Source organism: Colossoma macropomum, unplaced genomic scaffold (assembly GCF_904425465.1).
Source record: "Colossoma macropomum unplaced genomic scaffold, Colossoma_macropomum, whole genome shotgun sequence".
Taxonomy (NCBI): domain Eukaryota; kingdom Metazoa; phylum Chordata; class Actinopteri; order Characiformes; family Serrasalmidae; genus Colossoma; species Colossoma macropomum.
Window position 1 is genome coordinate 26187152 of NW_023494809.1, and position 13221 is coordinate 26200372.

The 13221-nt window shown below is 41.4% G+C and overlaps 1 protein-coding gene across 2 annotated transcripts in view; it reads right to left on the reverse strand.

The window, feature by feature from the left end:
- The window catches only part of fndc3bb (fibronectin type III domain containing 3Bb), a 110344-nt gene that overhangs the window by 41131 nt on the left and 55992 nt on the right, over positions 1 to 13221 (reverse strand). For both annotated transcript variants that reach the window (XM_036557976.1, XM_036557977.1), the window contains 7 exons: positions 11092 to 11252; positions 10665 to 10724; positions 8866 to 9004; positions 8705 to 8758; positions 6279 to 6403; positions 4654 to 4828; positions 3186 to 3272 (listed from right to left, as the gene is read on the reverse strand). In XM_036557976.1, the coding sequence (XP_036413869.1) occupies positions 3186 to 3272; positions 4654 to 4828; positions 6279 to 6403; positions 8705 to 8758; positions 8866 to 9004; positions 10665 to 10724; positions 11092 to 11252 (801 nt within the window). The remainder of the gene's footprint in view (positions 1 to 3185; positions 3273 to 4653; positions 4829 to 6278; positions 6404 to 8704; positions 8759 to 8865; positions 9005 to 10664; positions 10725 to 11091; positions 11253 to 13221) is intronic.

Consider the following 13221-nt stretch of genomic DNA (forward strand, 5'->3'; position numbering starts at 1 on the left):
GCTGTCCACAGACCAACTGTAGTGGTGGGATTTTTCTTCTCCACACATCTCCCAATGTACTCTCACACATTCTCAATGGGATTTAAATCTGGTGAGTGTGCAACCATATAAATCACCAGAAGTTCCTCACTCAATTCCCCCACTTGACAAGCTCATTTCTTACTTTTCTTACTTTAAAGAGGAATTGCACTGATTTTTCCAAATGTCTGCATAATTAAATGGTTATGGTGTAAGAAGTCAGAGTGGTTTGATGTGAAATGCTCTGAAGTGCTCAGAGTGGTGGTGATAGGAACCAGATATCCAATGAAGAAAAGTTAATAGATGAAATGGTTATAAATACTCTGTCTAAAGCCAATATTTTACAACAGATTGCAGATTTTAGCCTAAAATGTATTTTTAAACTCTGTTCATGGTGGAGAGGTTGATGTAAGGAGTTTTAAGTCAAAGCAGTTTTCCAGATTTACCACTATTTTACCATCATCAACAATAAAGATGGAACGATCGACCGGCTATGTGTCGATATCGGATGATTTTCAGCAGAAATCGATCAGCAATCGGCTGATATTTCTGTAACTTAGCCGATCCTGAGGGCTGATCAGTGATGTAAAACATATGAGCTATGTTTAAGGACTGCTGCAGCCCTGCGTGAAGGTCCTTGGTCACAGGACCCTGCAGCTCCTCGCTCAAACACTAGATGGAAATACAGACCTTTCGACTGTTAACTACAGGACTAAAGGCCTATTTACACAGTCTGATATTTACAGACGGAAAAAACCCATGTCTAGTTTTGAAAAGAAACACGTATATTAATGCCGACTTTCACACCAAGCCCGAAACCGACTGACTGCGATTCTGTGTAAATTTTTAATCACAGCCTGCTTGATTTTCTACGCTGTACAGATGTGCTCAAATCAGGCAGACCAATGAGAGCTCTGTTGTCATGGTTGCAGCACAAACAAACATGCGTTAGGATGGTTTTCTGACAAGCTAACCCTGCCTTAAAAATGCAGAGGTTAGAGACAATACCTGGCAGATGAGAGCTGAAAGGCTACAAACAGTGATGAGTATGTTACAGCGACTGTATTTCATCGTAGATCGTTTGCTCCTTTTTAATTTGAGGAGTAACAAGCAGAAGCACTTGTTACACTTGTTACTCCTGGAAATACCTGCAGAATCGCTCATTAAGCAGCTTCAAGCTAGCTCTTATAAGAGACGGTGGGACTCCCCGTGTAGAACGGGATGTACTCAGCGTATGCACCGTTTAGTTGCAGTGCTTTGAAGTGCTCTAAAGATTGTTTAGACAGAAAAATACTTCAGACCTGTTGTAAAGATCCTACTACATTAAAATCGCATCTGTTTCTTTCTTCAGAAAATAATCCTACTTGGTGTGAAGAGGCCTTAACTGTCCAGCCCCAACCTCGATCGGTATTAGCTATCGGCCGATCGTGCTGAAAGGTAATCGGTATTGCCCCCAAAAAACCATCAGTCCATCTCTAATCAGCAACACATTAAAACAGGTTCACTGGTGATTTTGAATAGGAATTAAAATGGCAGGATCGTGAACCCTGGTTTTACCACCAACACTGAAATCAGTCATTAAGTTTTTCTGCAAATCATTTCACATCAAACCACTCTGAATGACTGTTTACCCTGATTGAATTATGCAGAAACATTCCTTTGAGTGAACAGAAGGAACAGAGCCCTTCAAACACATTAAAACTAGCTGCTGCACGTCAGTTATACACCATATGAGCATCTCTCTCTAACTGCCAGTGTATTCTTAATTTATTCACTCTGAGTTTACACATCAGGGGTGTGAAACTGCACTGATGTATTTTGATGCATCAGTTTGAAGGCGGCGCTTCAAAGCAGATTTTCTGCTTCTCACAATCCAAGCATTCCCAATCAAAAATAATTTATCAGTCCAAAAAAGCATACTCCCCATCTCAGAGGTTCAGTTTTCATGTTCTTTCATTTTTTTAAAAGCTACACATCCTTTCAGACCCACAGCGCTGAGTCGTCTTCTCACAGTGGAAACAGCTGTGGATGTTTTCAGATCTGAAGCAGCTTGATTTTCTCCTCTCTCTCAGAGATGAAGCTTTAAGTGCTGTTTATCTGATGGTGGTAGTTTTGGTGTCTACCAGGTCTTCCAGGTGGTTGTTAGGAGTCTCATTTTCTCTGATTATTAATCTCTAGATTTGGAAATTTCTGTTTTTTCATTCACTTTCTTTGACTTTCCCCCTCCTTGTGCAGGTGGATTATCTTATATTTCTTTAGAAATATCTCCTGAAAATTTAATAACTTGTACTTCATGGCTGTGTGTTATTAAAAATAACCCTACTGAAATGATCAAATTGAATTGCGGTGAAATCTGAGATTTAATGACACACTGAGTCATTGCCTAAAGAACTGTGATGAAATCTTTAGGTCAAAGATAAAATAACCCTCTTAGTATATATGTGGACTGAAAGAGTGTCCAGGCGGTGCAAAGTGACGTCAAAGGGACAAGATGAAGGTGCTCTCTCGGGACTGGATCTGAACCTGAGCGGAGACCGAGACGGTGTCTGATTCAGATCCATTTGTCTGCAGCTTTTTCCGAAGTGACTTTTAATGAGGTACATGGTTGCAGCAGCCACAGCCTCCCCTGACGATGACGAGCGGTCACTATTCTTTCCTGTGCATTTGGTTAAAAGCGTCTTACTAGCCTGAGCTCCTCAGGCAGAAAAGCTCTTTCATATTTTCTGTAACAGCTCTCCCCAAAGGGAGTCTGTGGAGAGTGGTGGATCAAATGGGCTGCAGCAGCAGAGGAATTAAGAATCACTCTGCTGAGACAAAGCTTTTAATTAAGAGGGCAGCGTGGGAGCCGAGGGGAGGCTGCTGTTGGTGTTGCTGTTTTTCGAAGCTCAACCCCCTGCCTGCTACAGTCCAATTACCTTGAATCAAAGGCTGTTGCATAATAGCTGACAAACAAGCAGATCCCAGAGCAGATGTAAATGTGTGAGTTATGCAGTGTGAGTGCAGGTGTGGACAGCTTTTGTGTGTGAAGGTAAAAGGCATGTATGATTCAACTCTAAAGCTTAAACTCTAATGGTAAGGGCACATCGCTGGCTGGAACGAGTGGAGTGTAGCTCATGGTGGGTGCAGCGTATCTCAGTTAGAACAGAGAGGGTGGATGTTTTACTCACTCTGAATCTGTAGCTGGTGTTTCTGCTCAACCCCTCCACCCTGCTGCTCAGCTCCGCCCCACTGTACACAGCCTTGAACTCCGGCCCCTACAAAGGCAAAGGCAAAGGCAAAGTCAGCTTTCGGCCCAATCCCATTTCTTACTTTTACCCCTGTCCGAGTGTCACCCTGTCCCTTGGAACTATGTTACAAAGGGTTAGCGGTTGAAATCGCTGTGTCTACGAGGCCTCTCAGGTTTGCTGCCTTAGTGATGCTACATTGCAGCTACGTGGCTGCCTGGGCCGGCCACTTGGGTGACACCGCGCTGCAGCTATGAGCCTGTCTGGACTGGTGGTGTTCGGCTGCGGGAAAACGCTACACCTTCATGGCTAAAGACATTTTCGGCCTTTGAGGCCTCCTGGGCCGGCCGTCAGTGTGATGCACCGTAGTTGCGATGTGAGACTTTCCCCAATGGCTATGGACTCTTTCCGGGCTAGCTAAGTGACTCAATACCGTGGTCAGTAAAATCTCCCCACTAGCTGTGGGAACCGTGGAGTGTGTGAATGCTGTGTGTGTGTTCTGTGTTATGTATACTATGTTGATATTTTCTGATTGTAAAAATAAAAGTGATGATGAACGCTGACTGAGGCATTTGTGCTGTAAGGCATTAAAGTCAGATGAGAACATCACATATACATCTTTAAAGATCGCATGTATTCATTTAAATAAGTTTGTTTTGTTATTAAATCATGACATTCGAAGTGCAGCATTTAAAACTTATTTTAACTGGTGCAAGCAATTTTTTCCATTATTCTCAGGAGGAACTGTAAATGATGCATTGAGGAAAAAGAAGGAATTGTTACACCACTACTATAAATAGATGATCACTTAAGAAATGTATCTCAACTGTAAAACTTTAGTCTGAAAATGCCTACTGACATCTAGTTCATAATCTTTCAATCTACGCTATGGCTGGGCAATATGACGATATTTATTGTTGTTGCGATTGACTGTCAATATGCTTTTTTGTGCTTATTATTGTCTGAAAAAAATAACTAAACCTCTTAATATGATGGATGATTCCAAACGGTTTAACTAAAGTGTATTTTACTAAATTAGTAAGTTATCTTCACTGCAGAAATGGCGCAACTCAAACAGCTGGGCAGCTGAAAGAAGAAAACAAATGGGCACACAGAAGACTCCTCACCAGCAGTTATGGGAACGTACTGATTCTCAGTGTGGTAACACAGTGCGGGCATTAGTTACACTTCTAAAATATTCCATTTACTCCAACAGCTGTGGATGATGGGTAATTAACTGTCAACAGGCCCAACGGTGCAGGCAAACGTACAACTAATGGCCAAAATATCCAGAGAATTTCTCTGTGGGTGAGACTGGAAAACATCCTCACCCCTGTTTTGGTGCGAGATCTCAATGTACTCAGAGCCGTAACCCAAGTATGAAGCTTTGGGCCGAGAACATAATTATCACCTTGCTATCGTCCTGCATCTCCAGGGTGTACGTGACCGCCTCGTCTGGGCTGCAGCCGCTGGGGCGGGTCCACTCCAGCGCCACCCAGGACGTCCCCGCTCGGAGCAGGCGAGGAGCCAGAGGCATCTGGGGCAAGCTGCCCGTGGTGTGGAAAACCACTTCTGGGCTAAAGCCGCTGTGGGAGAGTGTGTGGGGGAGGGCACAGAGGGGGAAGACTGTGTAAGCACTAATAAACTCAAACCATTTCCCACTGAAGAAGCTATGACTCAACACTGCCTCTAGTATATGTAACAAACAGCAAGTTAAAAGGGTCCTTCTTGTTTCCTGTCGTCCACCAAGTCCAGTTAAATCATTTATGTGGTTCGATGCATCAAAAATAGTCATAATTAATTTTACACGACCATTTGCCAACCTCTATCACTTTGGGGTGTCTGAATCTTTTGGAAGTCTCTATCCCTGAGAATTTAATAGGCAGCCTTCTTTACTGTGCATTAAAAATTGATGTATGTAAATGACCTCATACTTTCAGATGTCTGAATCCTATGGAAGACTGCACTGAGTGTGTTTACATGCACTTTATTTTAAATTAGATTTTGTCAGTAATCTGATCAATACATTTACATGCACTTGAGTAATCAGATAATGGGGAAACTCCGGGTCTACGTGAGTCAGACAGTAATCGGATTTATGCTTTGCAACCAGCCAATAAACTCACAGAAGAAGATGAGAAGTAAACGTGATGTAAAACTCAAACTTCATGAGACAGCTTTTAAAACATCACAGAACTTGTGATATCTGAAAACTATAACATAAATCATCTAGAAGATGAAGAATACTTAAATCCTTAATTTCGTGAGGCATGTGTGTTAGGTTTCGCTCCAAAAGGGTTTTGCTGCGTCTCGTGGCGACGCTGCTTCCTTATTTATGGTCCACGGTCTGTTTTCGCACATGTGCAGACTGAGAAACCCGAAAGAAATCAGAGTAAGAGTTTACATGCGCTGAGAAATCTGATTACTGAGCTAAAATCCAGCTCTCTTTATCAGATTTCTCAAGAAATCTAAGAGATCTAAGAAATCGGAGTATGCTGTTGATCGGAGTACGACCATTTCAATAATCAGGTAACTGTAGAAATCGGACTGTGATCAGATTATTGAGTGCATGTAAACACACTCAGCGATACGTTTCGTCACTTTTGGGACAAAACTTTGAATCTCCAAACTGGCAACTTTATAAGAGAAGGAAAAAATTTAATTTGAACGGCATAATGTAAATCATTTTAGACCAATTTATTGGTCCATTTATCTTGAGTTTTTCACACAACTGGATTAAAAAAAAAAAACCCAAAAGCTCTGCTACAGCCTGCAGTAACACCACTCCTTATTACTTTAACATGAATGGGCTGGCAAAACAACTGTAAACTGGACAGGTGGTCATATGTAAATGATTTCATGGCTGTGGGAATCACAAGATGCTTTGCAATTTGAGGTGATTGGCTGAGAGGCATTTTGCTCTGGTCAATGGTCAATGGCAATAATGAGATCAATCTAACAGTAAGAGTCTTACATATATTTGACGTTTGGCTCATCCGCTATGCAAGGTCACATTCAGCAAACACATATACACACCTGGGCCCGATGTCATTGAGTGCCGCCACTCGAAACGTGTACCCGACAGCAGGGCACAGCCGCATGACTTTGAAATGCCGCTGGTGGCCAAAATAACACTCTCGGAAAACGCTGTTCTTCTTCCCCTGCAAAAGGCAAAGAGCACAAGCTGAAACACAAACTCAGAGGGAGCACAGATTGTACTCAGCCGGCTTAGACGAGGATGGCGCCGACGTCCCTCGGACAAAAACAGGACACTGGACAAAAGAATAGCAATGCAGCAACGCCAGGGTACTCATTTACCAGCACTCATGACAGGAGTTTGAGTTTGGTTTGGATGAAAGGCAGAGGCTTGTTGACCTTTCGGTGGAAACGGGCTCCTCTCTGGAGCCGCTCTCTGGGTTTCAATCTGTGCCGCTGCGCGGCAACCCCAGAGGAGCTGCAATTATGTCTTAGTTCATCAAAAGACGTGAGTAATGTTTGAATGCGCCGTCCAACAGACGATCCTGCAGCCAGATCCTGTTGGAGCTGAGACGATGCAGAAGCCACAGCTCACATTCTGTGCCTCAGGGAGGGGTAGGGATGAGCAATATGATAGGTTATCGTTATCATGATAAATTACGATAAATTATCGTGATAAATTACGAAAGCGCAACGATACGATTTTGAGTACATTGTGGGTTTCGTCAGTGGTTCTAGAGCACCAATCAACTGCATGTATCATAAAAAAAGACCAATTATATCCAATCTGTAAACAACAACGTGCTAGAAAATCACTTTGTTGTTTGCCTTTTTATAATTTTTAGTTAATTTTATTTACAAACAAAAACATTTTTTTAATTTTATTATTTTATTTATTTTTCGCATGCTCTTCCTGATGCTTCTTAAATATTTTATTTTTTGCAAAGCTGAGTTCAGAAATCACTGTTCTCATAATTTTCCAGAGAGCCTTTTAAATGTGGTGTATTGCTGGTGCATTTTGGTGCAAACATTGTTAAACACAGAGCCTAAACATAATTAAACATGCTTTGCAAAACACGACTGGCATTGCAATTTAGTCCAAGACTCAGCTTGTCCACAAATACCGGCCCCTGTACCGAGTGAGCATTGAGCACAGTGATGTACATTTAAGCAACAGAACTCGAGAACGAGTAACGCATCAGATATTGTAAATAACTGGCTTTAATACTGGCAAATCCTTCTGCCACAATAAGTAGCAGCCTTCTGCCTCATGTATATGACCATAAAGCTGTCACAATAACAGCTTTTTCAATACTTGCCAGACCAGCCCGTCATTTTGTTCCAGCCAGTCTGTAAAGAATTTCACTATCCAACATTTTTGATTTATATTCTGTTTGTAACTAACTATTCTGTAATTATGCTACATTGCACAACCTTAAGCAAAGATATAGAGAGCCACAGCCTTTTTTTTTCCTTCCTTTGCTAATTGCCACCCCAACTATAGCAGTAGTACGCCCTGTCTGTCAAAGGTTTGGAGACACCAGGTCCTGCAAAATATGTGTAATACAAATAAGCAAGCTGACATATTAAAAAGCAAATATATATTTTTGGGATAACGTTTGTATATTTTTATAAATCGCTGCTGTCGGACCAAAACCAAAGTATCTCCATTTTTGACATTTTTCAGTTTTTGGCATAATTTGAAAATGCACATTGTTATTTACATTGTGTGTAAATTTCATGATGAACGGACCAAAAGAAACGACCCAAAATTACTTGGAAAAAAGTCTGGTTCCATTGACTTACATTTAAAGTAAAGCAGGTTTGTTCTTTCTCCTGTAAAGTCACCATTCTGGAGACACGAGATTTCCGACAACAGCGTTATATACAAATCCTTCACAATATTTAGAATTATCTTGGGAATAATGCCCAAGTTCACACATGTTATGCCCCTGTTGTGATGTCAGCACTGAAACCTTTCAGAAGTCATCAAAAATGTCCCCAGACTTTTAATGGGCCATGCGCATAAGAAAAAGAAAGACAGAATAAACAGCGCGCTGGCATCAGCCATGTTAATAAAATCAGTATGCCTCTGGTTAACGCAGGTAAAACAAGCAGAAATGGCTCTATAATATTTTCCCAGTGAGTATAAAAGTACACAGAAGGGTGGACAAACAGCCCTCGAGTTAATGGAGAATTAAGTACGGTAATGGCTGCAGTAGAGGGGCAGAGGCAGAAATGACTACAGTGGACTCAGTGGGAGAAAGAAGAGGCCATTCAGTGTCTCTGAAATATATAAAGATGGAAAGATCACAGTCAATAACAGTGCTACTCCCTGTTCAAACACGGCCTGTTCCTGAGCCGGTGAGTAATGGGGAGGTCAGCGGAACGGGCGCGGAGGGTGGCAGCAGTCATGAAAATGTGAGTAAACCTGAATAAATGAGTAATATCTAACTTATACTGGGCATTCATAAACACATGCTTACCTCATCCCATTCCAGAATGTAGTTGGTGATTTTTGAGCCATTATCAACAGGTGGCTGAAACGAGACATTTTCTAATTAATGCCTCGCATTAAATAACCCACGCAAATAGAACGCGCTGGCTGTAACTGTGTGTGTTCCAGCTGACGAGCTGCCGGCACTACCTTCCACTGCAGAGTCAAGGAGCTCTTGGTGCGGTGGGAGAGTCGGGGGGGTAGGGGGGTCTCTGGAGGGGCACTGTGGGTAGTGAACGCCCTTGCCTCTGAATGGGGACCCTTCACTGAGTTACACACGGCGCTTACTCTGCAACACACATGCACACAAACACAGAAATGTTAAGTACCAATAGGCAGATGGAAAGGAACACATTTAAGGGCTCGGATCGTGGAAATTCCAGTCTTCCTTGATTTTCTCAGATAAAGGATTTTGATGAACTATATAAACATTGAATGTGTTTACATGCACTCAATAATCCGATCATAATCAAAAATGCGGCGGGCAGCCCGATCCACGGCGCCCGGGGAGAAGTTAGGAGTCAGATGCCTTGCTGAAGGGTACTTGAGCCTCTTGACTTGACTTGATAATCAGATTTCTGCATCTGATTATTCAAACTGTCATGTAAACAGCACAGGTCTAGAAATCTGATTAAGAAATCTGATAAAGAGAGCTGGATTTTAGCTCAGTAATCAGATTTCTCAGTGCATGTAAACTCTTAGTCTGATTTCTTTCGGATTCTTTCGGCACCATACAGTGCAGTGAATCAGAACAGAGGTCATTTATATGCAGTACTGTGCAAATGAGTGCAGGTTATTCATTTTCAGTTCATTTTTAGAAAAAAGCAGAAAACAGAAAACAGAAATCATAAATCATAGAAAATGACACAGAAGCCTCATCAACTAAATATAATCTAACAATTTTAGTAGAGCGTCCACTCTTTCCCTCCATCACAGCTTTCATTCTTTTGAGAAGACATGCTTTCTGTTTTTTTTAGAAATCTGCAGCCACGCCTCCAAAGTTCAGTCTTAGAAGTCGGTTGTCTTTTTTTTTGCTTCTTATGCTCACTTTAATGATGTTGAGGTCTGGACTCTGGGGTGGCCAGTCCATTTTTCTGAGAACAGCAACACCTACTTCGCTTGATTTGCAAATTTCTTCTTTTTTGTCTGTTTCTTTTTGTTCAGCAGTAAAAATTTCTCTACATCATTTAATATTTGGTTTTCTTTCCATACGCAAGTGGATTATCTTATATCTAATCTTTTCTGAAACGTATCCTAAACGTCTCATTAAAAAAAAAAATCTATCATTTCTTCCCCCCCCAATTTTCTCCCAAATTTGATCATATCCAATTTCACCCATTAGTTAGGACTCCCCCAATCTCACTATACCACCAGTGCTAGGAGTGTGAGGCTAGCACAGGCTTCCTCCGAGACCTGTGAAGCCAACGCATCTCGTCAAACTGCTGCTCACTCAATGTCACTGGACAGCCGAACGCGCTTGGAGGAAAGCGTCCACATCTGTTAAGGGGGGCCCTCCTACCCACCCAGAGAGCGAGGCCAATTGTGCTCTCTTGGACTCCCGGCCACGGATGGCTGCAGCATCACCAGGGATCGAACTTGTGATCTGATGAGGCCAACGCTTAGACGGTTGCGCCACTTGGGAGCCCAACATTTATTTCCTAATACAGCAAATAAATCCATTTCCTGTATAAAGGTAAAAATGTACCATATAGAGTAAAAGCCACTAAAACAAACTTGCTCTATTTCATAAAGCCACTTTATATTACTCTGTATATTTTTGTGGAAGTTGTGTGTGGTGGGTAATCAGAGGAAGCAGAAATAGAAATAGATCACAGACATAAGCACTACAGAGTAGCGAACACCCTCTCACAGGAAATAAAAGCCATTAAGAGATAACTACCAACAGCAGACAGCCTCTGAGAAAAGCAAGGATTTCTGACCGCTCGTACCTGACATGGTAGTCTGTAGCAGGCCTCAGGTCAGTGAGAGTGTACTGCAGCTCTTCTCCACTGAGGAACAGAGGTCAGGACACATTTAGCAGATTTTTATGCAGCTGTATTACATATGAATCTGTTAAACTCTCAGCTCCATTCATTTTATAGCAATGTCCCACACGCAGAACATGGATTCTATCGATGTTCTGAAATCAGTGCCACATCTGTGTAAGTAGAAGAGGAGATATTTTACATTTGAAGTTTAATTAAGTTAAAAGTAAAAATGTCTTTAAAATTTCTGTCAGCGTTTGTCATTTAATGACACCGAAACAAAGTTTACTGACACAAATTTTTCGTGTATTAAACAACTACATTTAAACACACAGCGACAACAGCTTGGATTTTCCCTCGAAACTTTGAATCCAAGAGATGAACTCATTACCTGTAGATGACACTGTATTTCCCATCGCAGCTCTTATCAGCAAGGAGCAGCTCGTAGCTGCAGGAGAGCGGAGTGGAGTCAGTCTGCCCCCGTCCAGACGTCCCCGCCTGTGGGGCTCGAGACCAGGACACCAGCGCAGAGCGTGCCTGAATCTTACACACCTGAGGAACAGGAAATCATCATGTTCCTATAATCAAGTCCTGTTCAACTCCACAGCTTTGAAATAATTAGCTGGACACAAGGAAGCTCTAAATAAAAATTAAGACCATTAATAAAAATCAAGACCATAAATAAAAATTAAGACAGACAAGTAGATAGAAAGATTGACAGACAGACAGACAGACAGACAAGTAGACAGACAGAAGACAGACAGACAGACAGACAAGTAGATAGAAAGATAGACATATATTCCTATGTTCAAGTCCTGTTCAACTTCACAGCTTTGAAATAATTAGCTGGACACAAGGAAGCTCTAAATAAAAATTAAGACCATAAATAAAAATTAAGACAGACAGACAGACAGACAGACAGACAGACAAGCAGATAGAAAGACAGACAGACAGACAGAACAGACAGACAGACAGACAGATAAGACAGGTAGAGAGACAGACAGACAGACAGATAGATCGATCACTTAATTAATCCCAGAGGAAAAGTCGTCAATTACAGAAAGTACAGTAGAAGAGCAAAAGTATTGACAAACTTATACTCATAATTATACAGATGCATAAATAGAGGAAGTAAAGATACATAATAAAATATACTAAAACAACCATAAAATATAATGTGAAGTACAAAAATAAGTAAAATCAAAAATATTATACCGGTGACAATGCAGTGGTGCATGTCACATCCAGTGAATGAACCGAGTGACTATACACTGTAAACAATAACATCTATTAATAGTTGTGCAATATGTATGGACGCATAAACAGAGTGGCAGTGCGATACGTAATACGTATGGACGTATAAACAAATTCAGCCTTGCCTAATTTCCTCAGTTGTTTTTCCCCCCAGTATAGCTCTAACAGAACTGTGTATCGAGAACAGTTACCACATTAAATATTGTTTTCTCCACTTTTTTCCACGTAGTCATCAATTATCCTTTGTAAATCAATTGAAAAACAAGCCCACATGTAATCTACTAGGTTGCAAATGTAAATGATGTTTTTCAGGTTTAGTAAATCAGGATCTTAGAGCGTTTCTTATGTTTAAACCGTTTTTATTTTGTAAAAGTAGTGTAGTGTTTTTACTAGTTTGGAATGAACGTAAATGCTTCTGCCTGAAAGACTGACAAGCAGGTCTGAAACGTTAAAAGCTTCACCGAGTGTGCAGATGGAATTCTGCTTTGTATGTTCTCTAAATGATTTATTTTAGACCTTCACAGCTACTGTTATATTTTTTAAGTGAGACATGAAGGTGTGTTGCTTGCAAAGGCGCCATAAGCTGGAACAAATTCCAGCACAAACAGGTTGTGGTTTTCTCATTAAGGCTGAGCCAGTCAGTCGTCACACGGGCGCTTGGGGTACAAACCGCTCCTCCAACCTCAGAGCAGCGTCTCTAACAGATAAAAGAGCTCCAGGCTGACGTGATGAGCGGCTAACGTGATCAATACTGTGATTAAAGCTTTTGTACAAGAGCCCAGAAATGGACGCTGAGCTAAGATAAGGAAGGGGTGGCAAAAGAGGTTAAGCTATACGATTTTGACCCACAGGAACGTGAGCAGTCAATCACCATGAGGAACGAACATGAAAGAGGCATCGCAAAAGCTTCACTGGATAAGGAAAAACAAGTCAGCTGGGCTTTCCAATGCCATGGCAACAATCTTGGTGACCAGTAATTGTGGCAAAGGCCAGAATATTAATTAGGTAACAAGGGTAAAATGACAAAAACAAGGAAAACAGCTCTCACGAAAACAGAAAAATACAGAGACATTTATCTAATTAGCAATCATGGCTGTTTTGGCACCTCAAATTATTCTAGTCTTCAGTATCGTTATTGAAGGAGCAACAATTAAAATGCTCCTTAAGTGATTAACGAGGCGTCCTGTGGCATGCAGCGGTGCTGAGGTTGAGCTTTATGGCTTCCTATCTAGCGTCCAGAATTAAAAAAATTAATAAATAAAATAAA